Here is a 21,635-nt window from a genome sequence, read left to right on the forward strand (position 1 = left end):
TTCCCACGCATTCAGTATTATTTATCTTCGATATAAGATTCATCCTAAAGTGCGTCACTAATTTCTCAAACTTTGCATAATCCTTTAATCCGTTTCATCTTTGCATAATCATTTCATCGGTTTAAACTTTGCATAATTTCTGCGCTTTCAACTTTTCTAATTTGATGAATGAAAGTCGATGATACGGACGGCTGTAATAATCCGCGAACGACTCGAATGGCAAGACGACCCGTTCTTTCGATAATTTCTCGCTTTATGAAAACGCTCCAACTTCCTCAATGACGAACTCAATGAAGAACTTAACGACTCGTGTCGCGGGCGTCGAGTTTCTCGTTCCTTCCGGCCGAGGACGATCGACGACCGCACAGATCCGCCCATCGATTTCTATTCCATAGTTGGTCGCCGGTGATCGACACCGCGGATTAGGACCGAGGCGATGGAGTGGTTAAAATTCACTTTCTAGGTCGTAAAATCGCGAAGCGTCGTTTTCAGCCATTCCTTCCAGCCAGAAGGAATTTAAACCGCGTTCGTTCGGTATTTCCCCGTTCGTTCGGTATTTCCCCGTTCGTTCGGTGGTGCTTGGTCTTGTTCAACGATTTCGTCTCCTGGCTGTTGGCAACGGTCGCTGGAAATTATCTAGCTTCGCCCTTCGAATCGAGCAGCAAATATTCTAACGAGAAGCCACGCGTTTCTGCCAACTTGCTAATTTCGAAAACGGCTGGATGAGAAAAGAGGACGAATACGACGAGAATTGAGTTACGGTTTGTCAGCCCTCGCGCGTTTATACACGTTCCGTGTAAATTAATCTTCAAAGTACAGGAGGGTATTGTACTTTATAGAATTATATAAAATTTTGTCTTTGATCGACGATAGTGTAGTTCCTTCCATAACACTGCCTTGTCGATTAATTTAAAAACGGAATTGCACGTATTTTATTAGTCCACCTTGCCCTATTGGAACATAATATTCTGACGTCTAATGCTACTAAGATACTACTTAAAGCCGAGTTTTATCGTCCGCCTCGGCTAATTGTAAGTCTCCGCGCATCAAATACTTCGGAAAACATTTCAGGCACGTTCTGTAAGGCACCTCTTCGTTTGATCAACGTCTGAACACGATGAATTCTAGTTACCAAGTGTTAGAATTACACGAGAATGTAAAATTAGCGAAACAAGTCCGTTGCGTAAAAGTAATTCGTCAACGGTAAGATCGATACTTTGTCCTCGGGTAAACACGAGCGCTGTTCACGAGCGATGGTTCGGTCGTCCATCGAACGGTTGGCGACGTATTGGCGAAACTTGGAATCCCAAGGAACCGTATCGATTCGAGGATACTTCGATGTCTAATTAATCGTACCCGACGAGGAATCGTCGAACGTACGATCGGATTGCCCGACTCAAGTGTTATTTCCAGGGGACAATGGCGGAGAATTAACTTCTCGTTGATCCTCTTGCACGCTCTCGGGTCTGCTGGCGGTGCTGCTCGACCTCGAGCTCAGGTTATCCCTGTCGCTGAAGTAGGAAGAATCGCCTCTCTTCTCTTCCAGCTGAAGTTGTTGCTTGTCGTTCCTGAAATCGTCCCCTCCATGACCCAGCAGACCAGGGAAGTACGGTATTCCTTGTCTCTGCGAGGTGATCTTGCCCATGAAACTGCGAATCTCTTCGAAGTAAGACTCGTCCGCTCTCGGCAATTGTCCGTGGTACCTCGATCTAACCTCGTCCAGTATCGTTGGGCCATCGGCGTCGTGTTTCTTCAAGTGTCTGTCCAGGTTGGTCTGCTGTCCGAAACATCGTTCGCACAGCGGGCACTTGAACGGTTTTTCCTTGTTGTGGATATTCCTGACGTGACGTTGAAGGTTGCTAGAGATGCTGAAGCTTCTCTCGCAGTACTTGCACTTGTACGGCTGCTCGCCGGTGTGCGTCCTCAGGTGCCGCGTCAGGTTCGCCGATCTGGGGAACACTTTGCCGCAAAACTTGCACGAGTATCTGTCCTTCGGCTTTAGACCGGCTTGAACGCTGATGGAGTAAGGTGGAAGATTGGAAGCTTGTTGTTGTTGCTGCTGCTGTTGCTGCGGTTGTTGACTCGAGTGACTTTGTTGTTGTGGCTGATGTTGCTGGCCACCCGAGGGACTCGGGACTCTCGCGGCAGCCTGAGAGGAAGAGGACGACGTGGAGGACGTGGTGGAGGAGAATCTGTTCGGTGGCAGTGGTACCATGGTCGGTAACGCCCGCACTTGGATTTTAGGTAGATCTGGAACCGACGAACTGTGATGGTGCGACCGGTACATGGCTTCGAGGACCAACGGATGAACGGCATGATGCTGAGGAAACAGAACCGTATGATAGGGAAGACTTCCGCCGAGACTATTTTGGTTCAGAACCTCTATCTCGTTCTGATTCTCGTCCGTGAGTCTTTCCTTCTTGTGATCGACGCGAAGATCCAACGGTTCGCAGTCGAGATCCTCCTGATGATGAGATTGAGGCGGTCTAGCCGCCGGACTCATATGGGGCTGTTGCCGGTGTTGCTGTTGATTCGTGGGACTCGACAGGCCACGACCGTGGCCGTGGCTCAAATCGTATGGCAATTCTTCAACGTCCGGCACGCGAACGCTCAACGGATAGATGCTGGCTTGCTTCGGGCTGATGTGGCCCGGCATTTTTCTTGGACTCGAGTCTTTCTCCCGCATGGCTGGAGGGTACTTCGGGTCGTGCAACAACGTTGGGGGCAGGGGAATGTTACCGAGATATCCGCTCATCACACCGCTTCTGTCACCCTCGGCTTTGCTCCTGCTCGTCGCTCGGAATGATCTGAAACGACCGACAAATTTTTTACAATCACTGAAAATAAATTCAATCGAAAATCGAACGTTTAAATTGCAATTTAATTTTCAATCTTCATCGTTGTTTGGTTGCTGCGACAACGAGCAAATTTACAATAAAAGAATGCAAGTATCGTACCAGACACGTCTCTCGTTCGGATCGCTGACAAACCGATACGATTTACCGAAAGGATTTCGTTTCTGCCAGATCCACGAATTAATCCTATACGTCAAATACGAGACCTACCTAAGTAACGTACGAAACTGAATGCGATACATCAAAGCGTCAAACATATCGTGATGAATGTTCTTTCAGCCGGAGGCGATGATAGCGACACGTTTTTCGGAGCCGTAGAAATTAATCTTCCGATCGTTCAAATTGCTCGCGTTTTTGTGCATTGACGTCACGCTGAACGATATCGAGATACTTTAGTAACGAACGCGCGTCGAACGTACAGCACCAACGATTTCTACCATGAAAGATTGCGAGGAACAAGCCGCGAGGATGTATACGAAGTTCTTAAGTATACGATCTCCATGTAACGGAACTCTAGTAGAACGTACGACGATCTAGCTTTAAAACGAGACACGTGATACAAGAGATTCATAGCCAGTGACATAATCGACGTGTTAACCGTTGGTTCAAACTTCTTTTTGTAGCACGTGCTATCGATCTTAATCAACGGACATCGTATTCTCTTGATTTTGATTTCGATCTTACGAAACTGATCTCCGAGCAGATCCGTCCGTATAACGTACACGCGTAATGTAAAATCGCTCGAGCGAATCAACAAGAAAAAGCTGTTTTATTTCTTAAATTACGATTTTATAATCCAACTGCGTTTAAAGAAATTGGGCTGCAGCAAATAAACACGCTGCTCGTGCGACAGAGATCGCAAGAAAGTTATATGATACGTGCTGCAACGAAGACAGGTTGTCGCGTTAATGTTTCCTTATCTGGCATCGAAATCACCGCGCGTAAATCGTTACTTATGCGCGCGTTAAAGTCTTCGGCGGGCATATCGTTTTGTACGAAATTCGCCAGTTTCGTTTTCCACCGTCGTTCGCTCAGCCGAAGGTAAATCGAATTCTTCGATCGATCTTCGACGAAGGAAGCTCTCGCTAATTCGAGAAATCGAAGAATCCTTTCACAGCCGGTGTCGTTTCACGCGAGTCGATCCAGTTACCGAAGAAGCTAATCTTCAGCTGGTTGTCCAGTTCCAACGAAAGAGAAATCCGCCGGTGACAGGGTTGGTGACGGGCGAAGGGGGAAGGGGGACGAGGTGGAGGAGCGAAGGGGACCGAGGGAAAAGGAGGAGTTGGCGACGGTGCAAGAACCCCGTTCCGGCGTAAAAGGAGCAGGAGCAAAAAGCTCGCGACCGACAATAGTGAAAAGCGTTAATTACGACGTGTATAGAACGCGACGAGAACTGTTAGGTGTTCGGTTGGAATCGAAAGTGTACCGAACGGTTCGGAAACAGCGATCCCTCCCGGACGGTGTTCGATGATCCAGAACGGCCGAACGGTTTCGTTCGCGAGTCGTTAACCCATCGTTGCGTGCAAAAACCGAGATAAATTCCTCACCGGGAAAACGGTTCTCTCGAGCTTCTTTAATGACACTCCTAGCCTTTATTACCGGAATTATCGATGGACAGCGAGAAAGCCGCTAATTCTGAATTCCAACGATAAGAGATAGTAACTGGACCGTTCCCGTTGCTTTCCTCGCGTTCTCCGAGAATCGTATTCGTTGCGAAGAGAGCCGATAGGTACAGAGACGCGTCATTCGTCTAGATGTCGTTGATTAAGTTCGATTTACATATCGTACTTTCCCTTGTTCCCATCCGAGTCAGCCAACCGGAGAAACTCGCGTGTGCTAATCAGATTTTTCACGGGATACAACGTCGTCGACGACGACGACGACGACGTAACGCGTCCAACAGCAGATAACACGATCTTAAAGGCGCCTTTTACGAACAGAATCTCTGCCTGTCGTTAATTCGAACGTTTGGTAGAGTTGGTGGTTGTTGGTTTAACGAGCCCGCTGCCGCTTAATCGACCGTGAGGCTTTCGACGAGAGCGCGCGCTCGTTCTCCCTTCACAGATTTCCGGTAACTTAATCGCGAGCGGAGCGTACTTCTCGGAATTTCGTTTCCCTCGAGCAAGCCTGAGGCACCGCTTTATCTCCCGAAAGGTGGAGTTTCTCCGAGCGACTTCGTGAGTAATGTCCACGGGAAACGGTAGCTGGTTCCGTGGAACGGCAGACGAAACAAGAAGAAGAAAAGGCGGGGCACACGATCCTTAAAGACTGACATCTGTTACGTGAATCAAGCTCGACTGACGTTACCAGAGATCGGTCGAGATCCACATGCCGCCGGCCACGATCCAGTTTTCGGTTTCTAGAAAGTCGGGATGAGTCGGGCGTGGTTTGTCTCTCTTTCCCTCGTCGTTTCTTTCTCGTTCACCCTCTGCCTCTCGCTCGTTGTCGTCCTTGCCGGTATGATTTCTCTCCCGACATTCACCTACGTGTACCATAAGTGCGCCTCCAGGGCCGCATGCGGTCCACGTACATATTGCACAATGCGTTGTTTTTCGAACGGTGTTATGCTTCGGCAACATCTTTTATCGTAGCGTTTCCACTCGACCAATTCCGTTCCGTTTTTATCAATTTTACGTATTTATGTATCTCGAATTTTACGAGACTCGACGTTTTCTCTATCCTTAAAATTTGTACAATCCGAGAATACTAATTTCTACATCGTTTATTCGTGTTTACCTATACGTTGTTACATTCTATATCTCAGTATCCTGATATTTCAGCATGCACCGATATCTTTCAACGCAACCATCGCGAGATTTTCTTATTTAATTATATCGTGTTTCGAATAAATAAAAATAAGCCACGCGTTGCGAGCCAAGATCATTAATTCAACTCGCATGGGTTGCCTGTTTGTGCATGTATCTGCGAATCTTCGAGCGTTAAATGCGTCCCTGCGGCGTGGTAAACACCGTTCGTGTAACGCGTATAACCGTTCGCCACTTGTTACCCGAACGGACCACGTCCCTGGCCGGATTGTCAGGCGCAGGGAAGATTTCAATCGGTCGTTTCTTTTCGCGTGACGCAACTTTTCTGTTTTTTGATCGGCGAGAAGAAACAGCGAGGCAGTGGAACGGAGTTAAAAAAAAAAAAAGAAGAAGAAAAAGAAGAAAGGTGCTTGAGATATTCAAATTCGACACTTTACTAGCATTTTTACAGTTCGTTATAATTTTTCTTCGTCCGACTAACCTGTCCAACGCTATGAGCTCGTACGTTAATTCGATATTTTGTTTATTGTTACGTGTTACAGTAGCAACAAATTGCTTCTCTGTTCTACCTTTATGAAACGTGTCTTTCTTCGGACCCACGATTCACCACATAAACATAATGTAACAAAAGATCGTTTAATCGTTCAAGCACGAACAACGTAATCTGATACATTTTGAACGAATAAAAAATAACGTTGAGATTTTTGCATCTTGATTTTAAATTAATAAACGCTCGACATGTTGACGCTGGACAGGTTAATTCGCACGAATGGTGCTTACTTGGCAAATTATCGACCAGGCTATATTACTCAATGGCTTAAAAATCTTGCAGAATTCCGTTTTAAGATCGTGCTCATTGCGAGAAAGGTTCGTTCTCGCTACGGATTTCGGACGATCTTGATCCGCGAGCTGTCCCCTATTCAAGCCCTGTCCGAGTCGAGCGACATGGCGAAAAACAAGATGCAAGAGACGATGCGGTCGAATAAGAAGAAGCAAAGAAGAAGAGAGAAAGACGCGTCGATTCGTGTCTTTCCTTGTTGCACGGGGCCTGTGTATGAGGCACGATCGCTCCTGCCGATAACGGGGCCAAGAGGTGCCGGCATTTAATTACGACGCGGGCCCCTTTAACCACCGCCTTGTCGGAGATAAAATACGAGACGCGCCACTAAATTCATACGGGCCGCGACACCGAAATATTGCTCTACGTGTGCGACAGCAGACCGCGTGTAATTTTCGGTTGGCCGTTGCCTCTTTTGCTATGAGTGTAAAATTGCTTCGATAGCCGGCGTCGCTGCTGTAACATTGTAATTGGCCGATCGGCGCGCGTCAAATTTGCGTACCGTCTCTCTCGATCGATCGATAACGACGATAAAACAAATGGCAGCGTCGCGTTACGGGAAAATCTTGGTTCGAACCCTTCGTCAACTTTCAAGGATTTATCGGGTAATTGGAGTTCGTCGGAAGATGGCCACAGAGCAAGTACAGAATCGTAACAGAAATCCCTTAACTACCCATGTGAAATTCGAACCGTGTTCTCCGAGTCGAGTGGAACTTTGGTCGTTCTCATGTACCCGCAAGGGTAAGTGGAAGTAAAAGTATCCACAGACACCGGTACTATAGGCGAATTCGAGGGAAGGTGGACAATAAGCGGTCGCGAAACAGCGAGGAGGCAGTGAAAGGTGGTAAAACGATACAGAACAGCGAACGAGTGGCGTTCAGTTTCTGCGCCGCTTAATCGTTTTCAATGTTACTTTCATTCGGCCTGACAAGCGACACCGTTCATTATTCATCGAGCTTCGCGTTTCGTGCTTGCACCGACTACTCTGACTGAATTAATTTGTCGACAACATTTCGTCCGGTTGCGTACGCGTACGTTGCGCGCGTGCAGCGCCGATAAATCCGACGATTATTATTTATGATTTCGCCTCCGCGGTATATAAAAGCTCCGAGTCCGTTTCCTATGTCGGCTTGATCGCGCCCACGCGGTGTTTGGTAGTTAGCAACCTTGCAGCTTGTTCGCGCATACGGCTACATTTCCGCGGAACAAGTGAAACGAAGGGAAAGGAGGACGACGAAAGGGAAAAAGCGAAGCAAGTTGCATTACGTCTCGGTTGCGAGACACGTATTGAAATGTCCTCGAGAATATCGAGTTTCTCTGAAATACTCGTTGCATAGCCTTAAGTTCGTCCACAGATCTTAAATCAACGAACGAAAGGTGGTTAGGTTAAATGGTTGCAACTAATTTACTAGTAAATTGGTTCGCGTCGAGAAAGTACTCCCCGCAGTAGAAACTGTCCGTTCCTGATTAGACGTGTCTGGGCTTTTTCTACTTGCTCCGCGCTCGCGCCGCGTGCCACGCCAACGCGGTTCTGTTATTTTCATTTTACCGCAACGTGTCTGCCTACTATATACCGAATAAATAAAATTCTAGCCAGAAAACGCACGTTGTCTACGTAATTTGAAATGGACAACTCGCAATCGGCGATATATTAATTGTGCTCGGCATTACGAAACGCTTAAACAGCAGCTTAAAATAAGCAGATCTCGGAGCTCCGGTAGGAATCCGGATGGAATTTTTGCAGCTGGAAAAACGACAAAAGGAGAAGTGATTCGTCTTTTTTTATTGTTTCGCTTCTATGGAAACACTGCCATAACGCGTCTCGCTAACCTTATCGGTTCTCCGAGCCAATCTTTCTATTCGGATTGCGATGAATGGGTTAAAGAAATCTCTTGTTTGGTTTCCGGTACTTCTACAGACGGTCTGACCCTAATAGGTATTCAGCCATTAGGATCGAGCAAAGACAATGCCGTCAGAGATGACTGCAATCTCGCTTCCAAGGGAACGACGTATCATCCACATTCCTCTCTGTCTCGCTAGAAACCTCATTGAATAACAGTCTTACGTTGTTGAATTTCAGATACTTTCGAATCTGCATTTCAATCTGCGTGCTCATTAAAGTAATGCGCTCGATTCGAACTAAATTCCAACGGAATTCGGTAGAAAGTAAGAATCAAAGACGTACCCGATTAATAGTAGAGACATTTAGGTAGATCAGAGGAAATATCCGTGCGAAGAACAACAAACGAAACCCGCGTAATTTTTCCTGGTTCGCGTTCGCTTTAATTTGTCCAACAGTTACGGAGCGAGTTAACAGCGATTCGTTCGAGTGAAACTAAACCGTGGTACAAGGTAGCTGCAGGTGCTCTCCTAACTAGGAAACTTCAACGATGATGTGTACAAATTCGAGAGCGTTCTCGACGTGTTCAATAACAAGAACAAGGATTTGCTGCTTGGAACATACGTAATTGCAGTCGATAGATAGACGATCCTTCGCCGATGATTTTTCACGTAGTAAGTAAGTAGTAATTCGCGGCCTCTCTCAACATACACGGACATATTTCGGAGTCCTCGGTATGAGATAACATTCGGTAATTTTCTCGGCTATTTCCACGATTTAGTTAAATGCCCGACGATTGCAGGCGTTTCCTCGTGAAATCTTAACTATCGGCGCGCCGCTGGAATTTCGCCTTACACTCTCACCGCGGTACTGCCGCGAGTTCCGCGTTATTCGTCGACTCGTTGGTAAAAAGGTTGACAAAAACCAGCATGAAAGCAATGTAAAAAATACTAAAACGCGACAAGAGTACAGAGAGTATGAAAAAATCGGGAGGTACGCAAGGAAATTTCTGCGTGGAGATACGACGTTTGATTAGAAAAATTAATCGGCTAATAATTCGTCGTTGCAGGACAAAGCATGGTAGTTACTTTCTCGCGGAGTTTGCCCCGTTTCGAGGCGGAACGCTAATTGCCTGAGGTTAGCCAAATATTTCCAGCCCCGCCGGAAGAAGATTATGCCATTTATAGACGTTAGATCGAGGACTTGACAATGCCGGGCTGAGAATTTTTCTCATGGGTCGCGCAACGCAACGCGTTTAGACCGCATCTGGTAACAGTAACGGCCATTTGTCTGCAAATTACGCGATAACAGAGGGAACCACGCGAAGAAGAGACACGCGAGTCAGAAACGGGAAAAAGAAAGTAACTCGTGTCCATGGAAAGGAACTTCCCCTCGAGACGCTTCCTAATTGCAATTAATACAATTATCATAGTAGAATTCTGCTGGACGTGGATGCGACTTCACCGAGAAAAGAAATTCCATTCTGCATAGTTTCGGAATTCGAACGTTCAACAACGAATGTATAATTCAAGAAATTTCCGCATATTCCGGTCGAGTAATTATCGAAGATTAGCTACAACGATAGACACAAGTACTTTTGAATAATTTTTTGACGTTTAACGCGATATCCGTGATAAAGTTTCGATTTAACGATCCATAATGTCAACTGTACCGCGCCTGAACCTCACAGGCAGTCGAGATTTCGTAAGAATCTTCAGGCGACGCTAAAGTGGCGCGAGAGGTGTCGAAAGAAGCAGCTCCCTTCTCGATCCGCTATCGGAAAATTGTTCGGAGCGTTGCGTTTCCAAGGAAGCCAGCTGACGAAGAGAAAGGAGCGGCAAACGGAGGAAGGGTTCGCCGAAACAAAGACATCAAACGATTCACTTCGTCGTTAGACAGGTCGACCGAGTAGACCACAATCGGTTTCTCTCTGGTTTCAACCACTCGAAAATGCCCTCTGGCGGACATCCGAGTTTACGAAATCGAATCTCGAACCTGACCGATGAAATCGATCAAAACGATACGCCATAGAGTGTTTAAGCTATTAGAGTTTTTGTATTGATTATTAGCAATCAAATTCTAATGGTATTTAATTTTAGACGTTTAATAGGTTAGAAACTCCCTTTTTACAGCGTTATGGATAGCCTGATGTCGACGACACGCGTGTCTCACCGCATTGAATCGTTGCATCCGGTGGTCGTTTTTGTCACTCGATCGAAAGTGCACTAGACGCATGCACTACTTATTTATTTATCTTTGTCTTTCTTTTTTTTTTTTTTGCCAACGACTGCACAGCCTTGGCGATAGTCGAAGAAAGTTATCGACAGCGTCGTTTAGTAAGTTTTACTATCGTTCGAGTCGCATTAAAAGATCACAGACAAGTTCTTAAATCTTTTACGGACGCACAATGGACATTATTCTGTCAGCAGAGGTCGTTGACACTGATAATGGAAATTTGTGGCGACGACGGTAAATCACAGGTAAAGAAAGAACAGAAGGAAAGAGAATTCCTGATTTCAGGTAGGACGATGGGACTCGCAGATAAGGGAAGAGAGGCAGCGTCAAAAAGCTATCGGTTATGTAATTGGTATATTTCGGGCGATTCCACGGCGCTCGTGACCGAGATACGAAAATTACGTATGGGAGCGCACCTTCTCCCCGGCTAATAGGCGATTGTAATTTAAAAGGAGTGAAATCTATGGCAGATGAGAAAACGAGCAGCGCGACAGTATAGAAAATAGACGCGGGGAACGCCCGTGAGCGAAGCCACGGCGAGATCGATGACCCGCTGTAATTCAATTCGACGTATTAGAAAGCGTCTTTTAATTAATGCGTAGCGAACGATATTGGCGGCGAGAACGAGTACACAGTTTGGTAAAGCTCCTGGTTGCCGTGATTAATTGTAATCGCTTCAACTAGGGGTCCAGTCGTGGAACGAGGCTGTCAGAACGTGATCCGTAATTAGAACGGCGTACGATCGAGCTGTTGCATAATCGATGACTGCGGTGTGGCCTAAATTCACGTTGTTCGATGTATGTATTCGAGGTATTCGTAACCGAGCAAAATGTGCTGTACGAGCCACCTCTTGCTCTAATCAGGCAGATTCGATCGTTCTGTTTACCCTACCATTCGCGACGATGTTTCTTTCGAGTCCACGTGTCACGTATCTCGCTATCTCGCTGTCGCGTACCATGGAATCGAAACGAGACTTCCTTCCGACACACGGAACTCGACGAAATGAATTCCGTGCCTTCGCGGGACGCGAAAGCGACGGAAAGAAATGTGCCAGGGATGACAAAGACCGGTCTCGTCAACGATCGTAACCGCGGAGAAAGGGGAACGCACGGGGGGACAGAGATGGTTGACTAACAAACGATGATTTCGTCCCGTGTCGCGTGAATATTTCATGAGAAAACGGTCGAAGAATCGATGCCACGTAGAATCGAGAGATCGAGGGATGGACGCGTTTAGAGATAACGAAACCGGAGTAAGAAAATGGACGAGGAGAGAGGCACGATGTCGCGGAAGAGGCGTGTGAAAGGGTGTCGCGACGGGTCTGGAAAGAAAGGAAGGGAGATGAACGAGCGACAAAAGAAAGAATCGGGCCAAACGCTAGCCAACAACGGGCCCCAAGGAAAATTCATGAAAATCTATTCCTGATTTTGTGACCGATCGTTGTATATATTTATACACGGTGTTGGCCAGGGTCCGCATCGATATCGGGGATTACCAACTTTCCACAAAGTCACACGAATGCTGTACAACTGCGTCGTTCCTCGTAGCCTGTGCCTCGTATCGCAAACGGGCAATTTCGCGCGTTTCGCGGAAATCATTCAACTCGTGGAAACGACGATTCCCCGGTACAAGTTTCCGATCTGACGCGTTCTCCGTAGAAAACGAGGAAATCTAAACGGTATACTGGCACTTTTGACTTTACCTGATTTTAGGAGAATCGGCGTGTACGCATTAAGCGATAGTTTCACGCTGAAGAAGAATTACGTATTCCAGGAAGATCCAGAATGCCCTAATGGACACGCGATGTGATTCCAAATTGCTTGTCTGAGAGACAGAACCAACCGTGTCCTTCCAAGGCCACCGGTAGCCAATCATTTGCGAAACGAGCGTAAATTAGGAGATTCTCGCGAGGATCGACGGAATTCGAAGAAAAGGATTCCCAATGTTCTTTCTGCTCCTTATGTGGAAAGTGACAAAGGTGGATCTATTCGTCGTTTCGTTTCTGTAATCAACTCAACGATTCAATTTCTTGACAAGTCTACTCGGCAAATTCATTCGTGTATTTATATTCTTAAAAGATCGCTACTGAATAGTCTAAAAATTTGCTCCTATAAGAACGATTGGTTTCCTTCGTGTAAAAGACCTTCGATCAGACATAACCTTCGATCGAGTAAATGGATGCACGTGCGTTTGCCGCGTCGCATCGCGCTTTGTCAGTAGCCAGCTGTGAATCTAACACTTCTCGTATGTAACTTTCAATGGATATTGAACGTAGATGGAGTAAAAATTGTCTAGACACTATTCAGATAATGACTCGTGGTCGGCAAAAATTAGCAATTTCTCGGCAGGAAAAGTACGCGATTTAACATGTACATAAACGACTGACGATAGAAAAATATTTTCTGTCACTTTTCAACCTAACGTTATTCAATAGCCGATTATACCATTCAAAGTCTGAACGTTAAAGCTTCTCTCTAACGAAATGACGCTCGAGCACTCGAACAGTTGTCATTCTCAAGAACATAATAAAGTTGATCTGATCGATAGTCAGCAAAATACGACACAGCTGATCCATAGTCCGTTCTAGAGTCAAGGTACACTGGACCATAGAACTAGGAGATTACTCCGTGTTTCTCCAGTCATCCTTATTTTCCCAGCATGGTCGTCCGCGCATGATTAATCGAACGTTCCAAGTTAGGCAAACGTTATCGGCGCAACAGCGGCGGAGAACAACGAGGAAGAGACAAAGAGCTGTGATTCGATCGAGGAGAGGTCTGGTCTCGCGGTGAGGTGGCCACGAAACGGCAACAAGCCTATCAAAAACACGATCATCGAATTCCCACGCGCATTAAATTATCACGTATCAAAACGGTTATCATATAATATTATCTGGCCGAGCGTTCGAACATTCCTCAGAAATATTCGAGAGCTCTGACCAATGATGGAATTCTAATCCAGCGTTCGCACTCATTAAGACTGCCTCGTTAAGATTAATATACAGCCAGCGTAACGACCGCTTAAGGATATCGCTTTCCTAACAAATCTAAGCTCGATTTTTGACGAGAGAGTCGTACGGCTAAAGGTTCACGCGAGATTCCTTTCATAATAGTCATAGTTGTTTCGATCTTCGCTGTCACGTCACAAGTGCAAGATTATGGCCTCAAACTGAAGTTTTCAACGTCATTTCGAATCGGTGTCTCTTGTGCGAAACGATCGAGAATGGAGGACTTCGATGCACTCGATTGAATTGTATTCGCCCGTTTGGGATCATAACGTCGAAGGAGAGGTCTTGGTTTCGGAAGTTATCACGACGAATACGCAGACAGAAGGTTGTAACTTTCTTGCACCAACTATAGTATTATTTCACAGTGTTTTTGGTCGTTTTTTGCAATGCTCATAAATCGAAACGCGGCAAAAACATTGCATACTCATGCTAATGTGCGATGATCGCCTCGCGCTCGTAAAAATGCCAGGTTCGTACTTTGACTGAATACGCATCATGCACGTGTCACGTCCGTTCACGTTAAGCCACCAGTTTATAAACTTTTTTACCTTCTTTTTTTGTTTCTGTTCGATCTGCAACATTAAAGAGTATACCGTGTGCAAAGTTGCAAGAAAAGGCCATATACTTCCATATATTTCCACTGTGCAGGAAACGAAAGTTCGTTCTTTTTTCGCAAGGATAAAGTACGAATGGTTTTTCTCGTTCTCGGATCAGCTCCAGTCTCGACTCGTGGATGTTTCCCCGGGAGGAAAGTAGGCGTGTGTCGCTCGTCTACGATAGGTGGGATCACCGCGACGGGACGGCAATGAGCTTAACAATGGCATTGCGGTACTGCTCGAATTTAATTTGAAAGCAGCGAAGGCCCATTGTACGTGTACACACAAACGGACGTATAAATAGACGCGGTCGGTGCGCGTGCCCACGCAACAACAGCTTTATGCCACCGAACATCCCCGTCTCCATCTTCCTCTCTCCTTCTTTCGCGCACTCTCTCTCTCTCTCTCTCTCTCTCTCTTTTTCTCTCTTTCTCACTACTTGCACCGAGTCGAATTTACATTTACAACCGCGTGCGCGCGTCTTCTAGAATAAGAACGTATAAATTCTCGTTAAATGCGATTCTGCGAGACTTCGTTCTGTCGCCTCGGTTTCATCTGGACACTCGCGTCGCGAATTTAACAGTACCTAAATGCTGCCAGCGTAAACGTATCTCGCATGGTGATAGTTTTTGTTTATTTTAATACGTAAGATGGGGAAATTAATTATATCCTCTCGCTGATATTTATGTATTCACGCGATTAAAGAATACTTAATGGGCGAAGGAAACTTTTACTTGGATTGCATTAAATTAATTACGTCGATGGAAACATGAACGCGCATAGGCATTCGCGATCTAATAATAATGCTATCTTTTTCATGCTTGTAAATTAAAGTTGTTTATTACTTTTAACGTGTAAGGGAACTCAATAAGTTAGGAGATTAGCTGCGTTTTACGACAGCTTTCGAGATAACGGATAATAACGTAACACGATGACAAGCGGGGCGTGAGGGGGGCACGAAAGATGCCACGAGGAGACGGCGTTGTCGTTCAGGAACCGTTTTATTGCCGTTTGCGCCAGTCCAGAGGCGAGGACATTGTTCGAACCTCTGGGAGTCTCTCATGATTGTCGTGCTTTTTCCATTCTCGTAATAGTGGTCGTATTCAAATAACGTCGGTACACGTTTACGCATCGCGATCGTTGGGCAATCGGAAAAAAAAAAAGAAAAAGAGGAAGCGACCTGCAGTCGTTCGTGCAACTTCGCTCCACTTGACACCGACGTGCCACATTCGATTCTCTCGAATCGCCTTTCTTCTCGTTACGCAGCTGCATATTCTTCCAAAAAACATTGACAAAATTATCACTCGCAACGTTCACAGTTGTTCGTGTCGTTTGCTCGCGAGATAGTTTGATCCATCGAACGGAGTCGTAGAAATTTTCGTAGCTTTCGGAATGTGAAGCGAAGAATGCATCCAACTCGATACAGAGTGAAAAAGGAGTTGCATTATAAACGCATAAACGCGGAAAATTCTGAGAGCTAACCGTTATAGGCATCGTCGTCCCTCATTAGATCGCGATAAATCCGGTGCAGTTCAATTCGCATCGTCGTCGATTCCGTCATTATCGATCAGTAGAGCGTTAATCGTACGAACCGTCCATGTAAATTACAGAGCGAAGCTGCTGGAAAAAAATCGAACAACAGTCGCCTGTGAGTTATTACGCAGACAGAGGAGACGCGGTCGCGAGGAATCGTTAATGGCACTTGGCGAGGATCGAACGGCGCGGTGGCGGGAACGGCGCAACCGGTTGAAAAGAAAGAAAATAATGGAACAGAGAGTGTGCGCGAGAGAGAAGAAGGGAAGGAAGGCCGATGCTATTGGTTTCGCGCGACCGTTAACGGTCTTGTCGGTCTATTTCGATCGCGGCGTGGCTCCTACAACAAAAATTGAAGCGCCTCGCCGCTGGTTTACCTGTTATCAATTAACTGTTAACGTTGCTGCACGCTCGGAACCGTAAGCGCTGCGTGCACTATCGTACCCGGCCTTTTCTCTATGAATAATGTATCTCGGTTCGGGGAATTCGTGGCATTTAATCATTCAATCGTTAAGAGACGGACGACCGACTTGCAAAGATTTATGCGATACCCACGAATATTCCTGCACCGTCATGAGAATCTTCTGCCGTGCCTGATGGCCTCCTTCGATTCGGAGCAGGCGACACGCGTTGAATGTCGCGCCGCTTTACCCGTACTCTCTGACAATGTTATCGATTCTTAAAAAATCCTCGTTAAACGATCGTAATATCCTGAATTTCGACAATGTTGCGTAAATTTTATATTAGTTTGCAAAGTTCTATTCCTATTATGTGTTCGAATATGTTAATAGCCGTGGTGGACGATAAACGAGAGGGAAAAGAGTCGGTGTTCCAGGGCAAGGATTACGCTGATAATACACGATAAAATAAACGAACAAGCCGTAGCATAAATGATCCGCAAGGTTCGTTGCAAATGTTTATTACCTTGAAGCAGCTGTTAGCTTCGATACACGTGCGGTTAGTGGCACTGTATTTATAAAGGGAATGAAAAAAGATATGATCGGTAAATAGGCACGTTTTGAATTGGAAAATAGCTGTCGTAATAGCGTAATAGTTAGACGAGATAATTATTTCGACAATCGTACAACCGGAGCAACTTTTCAATCGAAACATGCTATCGCGCGTTACAGGTAGCCAAGATTATGTAACGATTCTTTGTACGTGTCAAAAGTTTCCTGTTTATTGACTCAGAAGTTGTTACACTTACCCGTAAACTATATTAGATTATTCACCATGTTGCGCAACTATTCGCGCGATATTTTTGAAAAGTAAACAATAATATGATCCTCAAACCGGTTACTAAATCGACCTCAAGGAATAAACGATTTTTCAAAGTTTCGCGTAAATCGGGCGTCTAACCGCTCACATTGCGCCAAGTTATCTCGTGGCAGCCGCGATCCCGCGAATGGGCGCAGCCCCTCGCCAGTCCGGAGGCGCGTAAATTTATGAACGAGGAAACGGCAAGGATCGCGGCGGGAACATAGCTTTTGCGATGTGTCTCGTTGGTTGAGCGGCAGAACGAACCGTTCGGTGATATAAGGACGAGCGTGGGCGACGCTTACTTTTCAAGCGGAATCGCAAACGCGACTTCGAAACTGGTTCCAAGCGAATTAGACGGCCGCGGGAGGCTCGCCGAGTGAAACGCCGCGTCGTCGCTCGTGCGTTACGGAAAACGATCTATGGATCTATTTGTTACACGGATCATTTTTCATCGTGCCGCTATGTCCGATGATGAACGGCCGATTTTTTACGCGGCGTCACACGATACGAGCCTATCGCTTCCTAGGATTTAAGTCGCGAGTCTATTTAATTTGTTGGCGCCTTGAGATTTGTATCCGTAGGATAGGATTTCGCGAAGGTAGAAAATTCCGTTTCCTGCTTGATCTCAGAAGGATGTATCTTTGAGGAGTGAATATTCGTCGTTTTGTACGTTACGATACCAGAGAAGAAGGGAGCCGCAGGAGTACGAATCGAGATTTTAGATACGACGAAGTGGTCGATAGGTCGGTAGCCGGTTAAGGAAGCGAACGTCTCAATCGATTTCAGGTTGACGCGTTTTCTTTTTCGTGATCTTTGCTCGTTTCGCGCGACAGACGCTTCGAGAAATCGATCGAGTAACTTCATAAATATTCAGAGGCGCCAGCCGAGGTATGCCTCGCCACGAGACGGGAACGAGATCGGGCGAAGAAGAACAAATAGGTTTACCTTATGCGTCATTCCATGACCTTGAAGCCGGGGGTAGTAGCTGGCTGCACTTCCGGTGAACGGTTTCTCACTTTCCCCACTTGTTTCGTTGCGATTTTTTCCCCGTTCGATCAAACTCGTTTTCCTTTTTTCCCCCTTGATCGCGCGTTCGTAACAGTTCGACGAGTTCACCACAGCTCCGCGTGAGAGAAAGAGAAGATAGAGTCAGTCAGTCGAGGGAGGAAGAGAAGAAGAGGTAGAAGAAAGCGAAGAGGAAAAATAGGAGGCACTCCGGTTTCAACAACGGCACACTATCCTCACACTCGGGCACTCTTCTTCTTCTTCGTTCATCGATCATCCGCGGATCGTTATTCTACGAGTATCCAGATCGAAACGTCCGATCGAACATCCTGACGGTGATTGGGAGGCTCCGCGACGGGAATCTGCGTTCCAAGAGCGTGCCTCGTGGCGGCGCGGCGGCGACCACGTGTTCGAGCGACAGATCGCGACGCGCTTCCCTCGCTTTCGGTGCGTGTCACGCGACGAACGCTGTTCCAGCGGATCGTTTCTAGGTCATCCGGATCACCGAATCGTCGTGGAACGGGATAATTATCCTAGAAGTGTGCGTCCTCTTCCCGTGCTTTTGACTAGAGATAGTCCTTCTTGCGAAACTGTCGTCACTCGAACGGATGAAACGATCTAGGGCCACGCGACGACCAATCTTCACGGATGCACCTACGATCGTGTAATCGATGGATGTTGCACGCGCGACCGTCGTGTATCCTGTCCGGTTGGTGACGGTGACGGTGACGGTGACGGTGGCGTGGTATCGTAGATGCGGAAGGTGTTTCGGCGGGGCGATCGTGGTGTCCCGCGTGATGTTTCCGATCGATCGCGTGGATCGCGTGTCGTGTCGACAGGACAGCCGAGTCCTGACTGGTTGGTTCCTCGACTGGAGAGCACGGAGAAACGGAAGGAGTCAACCACGTTGCTCAGCACCGTCCGGCGATCGTTTGGTGCTCCTTGTCCAGGTCCTCTCTCGAGGCGTGTGATATCCCCCCCGTCGGGCTGCCTCGTGGACGAAGCGGAATATCAGCGAACGCTCTCGACGAGATTCGTGAGACGCGACTCGCTGCGAGTCGTGGCTCGTCGAGGCGGGAACGGGGAGAGTCGTGGCGTGGCGTGGCGCGGTGAGGCGAGACGGTGCAGGAGACGCGGCGACGAGAGGAGGCTGTGTGTACGGTGGTGAGTAAGCCGAGTGTATCGGTGAGTAAAACTGCGTCGCGCGAGCGAACAGAGGGGACGGGGACGGGAGAGCGCGCGGCGTGGTCGCGATCGGAGTGGCGAACACTGAGACGGTGAAACGGAGCAGGGGAGAAAAAGGTGATCGGCGAGAAGAGAGAAAGAGAGGAAAGTAGACCAAGTTGGTGGAGCAAGCGAGAGGCGGATCGATAGTGAAAGAGAGACGGGATGATATCGCGAGGAGAAGCACGCACACAAAGAGAAGGGTACCGTGGTGGACTGGGCGGGGAGACTGAACTCGTAGGTTGGCGGGTAGGTTGGTAAGTAGGTAGGTAGGTAGGTAGGTGAACCACGAGGAACACACGGTGGACGTTCGCTTGTATCGCTGGTAGTCTGGGTGGATCGTCGGTGCGCTCCAGGTAGGAAGGTGTGCGCGTAAGGATAGCGAGGAGCTCCCCTGCGTGTTAACCGTGAGAGACGTCGGGAAGGTAAGTGCTTTCCTCTCTTTCAGCCACGGAGTAGCACCACGCCGGCACGCGACCTGCCCTCTCCCACCCCGTCTTTAGTCTCACGATCTCTCTCCCTCTTCTTCCCGTCTTTCCCTCGCGTCTTCTTCCTTTTGCTATAGCGGCAGCGGCCTCTCCCTCTAACGCTCCTCGATCGTTTCCTCTACGAGGTTCCTCCTCGACGTTCTCCTTCCCACTCTTTTGCTCTGTGCCGCGAAGGGATTACCGCGGTAGTACATAGTGTTGGTGCACGACTCCTACCAGGTGGACACCGACACGCCGGAATCCTCCCATCAGACGCGAGTATATACCCTCGAGAGGAGAGAAAGAGAGAAAGAAGCCACGAGAAGTCGGCTGTAACGTTCGCTATCTCCTCTCTGTCGTTAATCGCGGTGTAACCTCTCCGCCAACTAATTCACCTTTGTAACTGTACCGACATCCCACCGATACCGCTTCACGGATCATTCGTTCCTTCTTTCTGTTTCCTTCGAACGTGCGAACGTCTTCCTACTTGATTTCCTCGATACGAGAGTCGTTGAATGTTCATTTCCTATATTTTTTCTTATGTCTGTTCCGTTCGATCCGATCGATAACACGGCAGCGGAAACGTGTAACGTTACCGTCCTCCGATTTGTTCTCCACAGTCGTCGCTAGCGTACTCGTCGTAGCTACCCAGTTGTCGCACGTGCGCCTTTGTTTTCAATTTAGCAATCACTTTCGTCGATGGATCGACACGTTTCACCTTCTTCCTTGTATTTCCGCGATCCTCTCCTCTGAGGAACAAGACCTGCTTCACCAGCACGTTGAACAACTCATCGTCGAACTACTCTTATTTTGTTCCTCGCTTCTAGGCCACTAATTCACCTCCGTAACTGTACGACTACCCCACCATCGAACCCTTGGCTGCCGGTTCTCGGCACTCCGCGACGACGGTCCGGTTGTCCTAGGACCGGGCCAGCTCCTCGTTACGGTTTCGTTCACGGATCCCTACTACCGAAACGCTCGCGGCTCCTTTCGATTCGTCTCGCAACACGAGTGAACCAATCGGACTTGATCGGTAGCGATCGATTGTCATCGAAACTTTTTCTTTTAAAGAAAGCGAAACAACTTTCAACCTCTGTGGACTATGTTCTATCTATTTTACGCGAACTGTCGTTTCGTGTTATCCGGCATCCCGATTTCTATTTTTCTCATCCAGCTCTTTTTCCTGTCAGATCAGCGATTCTTAATTTAGCATTATGGCTGCTAGATACCAGGAAGTTACAACGTAACGTCACTGATCTAGTTGACAGAATTTTTTGAGCTTTGTCAGAGTCTCCAGCCACTCGCTTCGGAGTTGCCAATGAAGTTGAATCCTATTCTGGCTCTTTGAACAGTCCATTAATTCCCAGCCGATGCTTCGTCGGCATCGAAACCGGAGACACGCTGTATTAATTAGCGAAGCTGTAGCTTGGATCGGGCGATGATCATCGCATAAATTACTCATCCTTGCGTCGCCATATTTGGCGGAAACTTTATCCAAGTCCTGGCTTTCTGGGTCAATCTCTGGTTAGCTTCTTAGCTTTAGGTTGCTCGAGACGCCCGAGAAACTAAGCACGACGAGTAAATCGAGGAGGCAGTGTAGGTATATACGTCTCGAGACCTTAGATCATCGGATCCTCGTGGATCTGCTCGCTCCGCCTTGTTGCGCAACGTTCACCGCCGTCAGTGATCTCGGGCACAGCAGTCCTGACACAGTTACCTGGTCAGAACGCTACGGCCAGATTAAAGAAACGAAAAAAAAAGCCAAGAAACGTGAGCCACTCTCGAACACCCTTCTCCCCTCCGCGTCGCCGTTTCGTGACTTTTTTCCGAACTTTCGTTCGGTCAACGAAATGACAGTCCTGCAATATCTCTTGCCCCGAATGATCTCTTCCTTAGAATTCGCTACTAACTTTACGTTATATTTTCACAAACCATTTTTCCAAACTTTACGATAAATTTTATATCGTCTTTTGATATATATTATAATTTAATATTGTATAATTATTCGTTGAT

General features: G+C 47.2%; 2 protein-coding genes across 2 annotated transcripts in view; both read right to left on the reverse strand.

The window, feature by feature from the left end:
- Positions 1-18,828, reverse strand: part of LOC122566182 (protein transport protein Sec31A) — a 34,169-nt gene extending 15,341 nt beyond the window's left edge. Inside the window, exon 1 of the mRNA XM_043723075.1 lies at positions 17,872-18,828. The gene's annotated coding sequence lies outside the window, so the exon portion shown is untranslated. The remainder of the gene's footprint in view (positions 1-17,871) is intronic.
- On the reverse strand, positions 1,397-2,755 carry LOC122565995 (MDS1 and EVI1 complex locus protein EVI1-A-like). Its single transcript, XM_043722640.1, has one exon. It carries the CDS (start codon positions 2,753-2,755, stop codon positions 1,397-1,399), a length of 1,359 nt encoding a protein of 452 aa, XP_043578575.1.
- Positions 18,829-21,635: the final 2,807 nt, after the last annotated feature.

The sequence above is a fragment of the Bombus pyrosoma genome, linkage group LG3 (genome assembly GCF_014825855.1).
Source record: "Bombus pyrosoma isolate SC7728 linkage group LG3, ASM1482585v1, whole genome shotgun sequence".
Lineage (NCBI taxonomy): Eukaryota > Metazoa > Arthropoda > Insecta > Hymenoptera > Apidae > Bombus > Bombus pyrosoma.

Excerpts from the sequence above, each read along its gene's own strand:
- LOC122565995 (XM_043722640.1), bottom strand. The coding sequence starts at position 2,755 with ATGAGCGGATATCTCGGTAACATTCCCCTGCCCCCAACGTTGTTGCAC.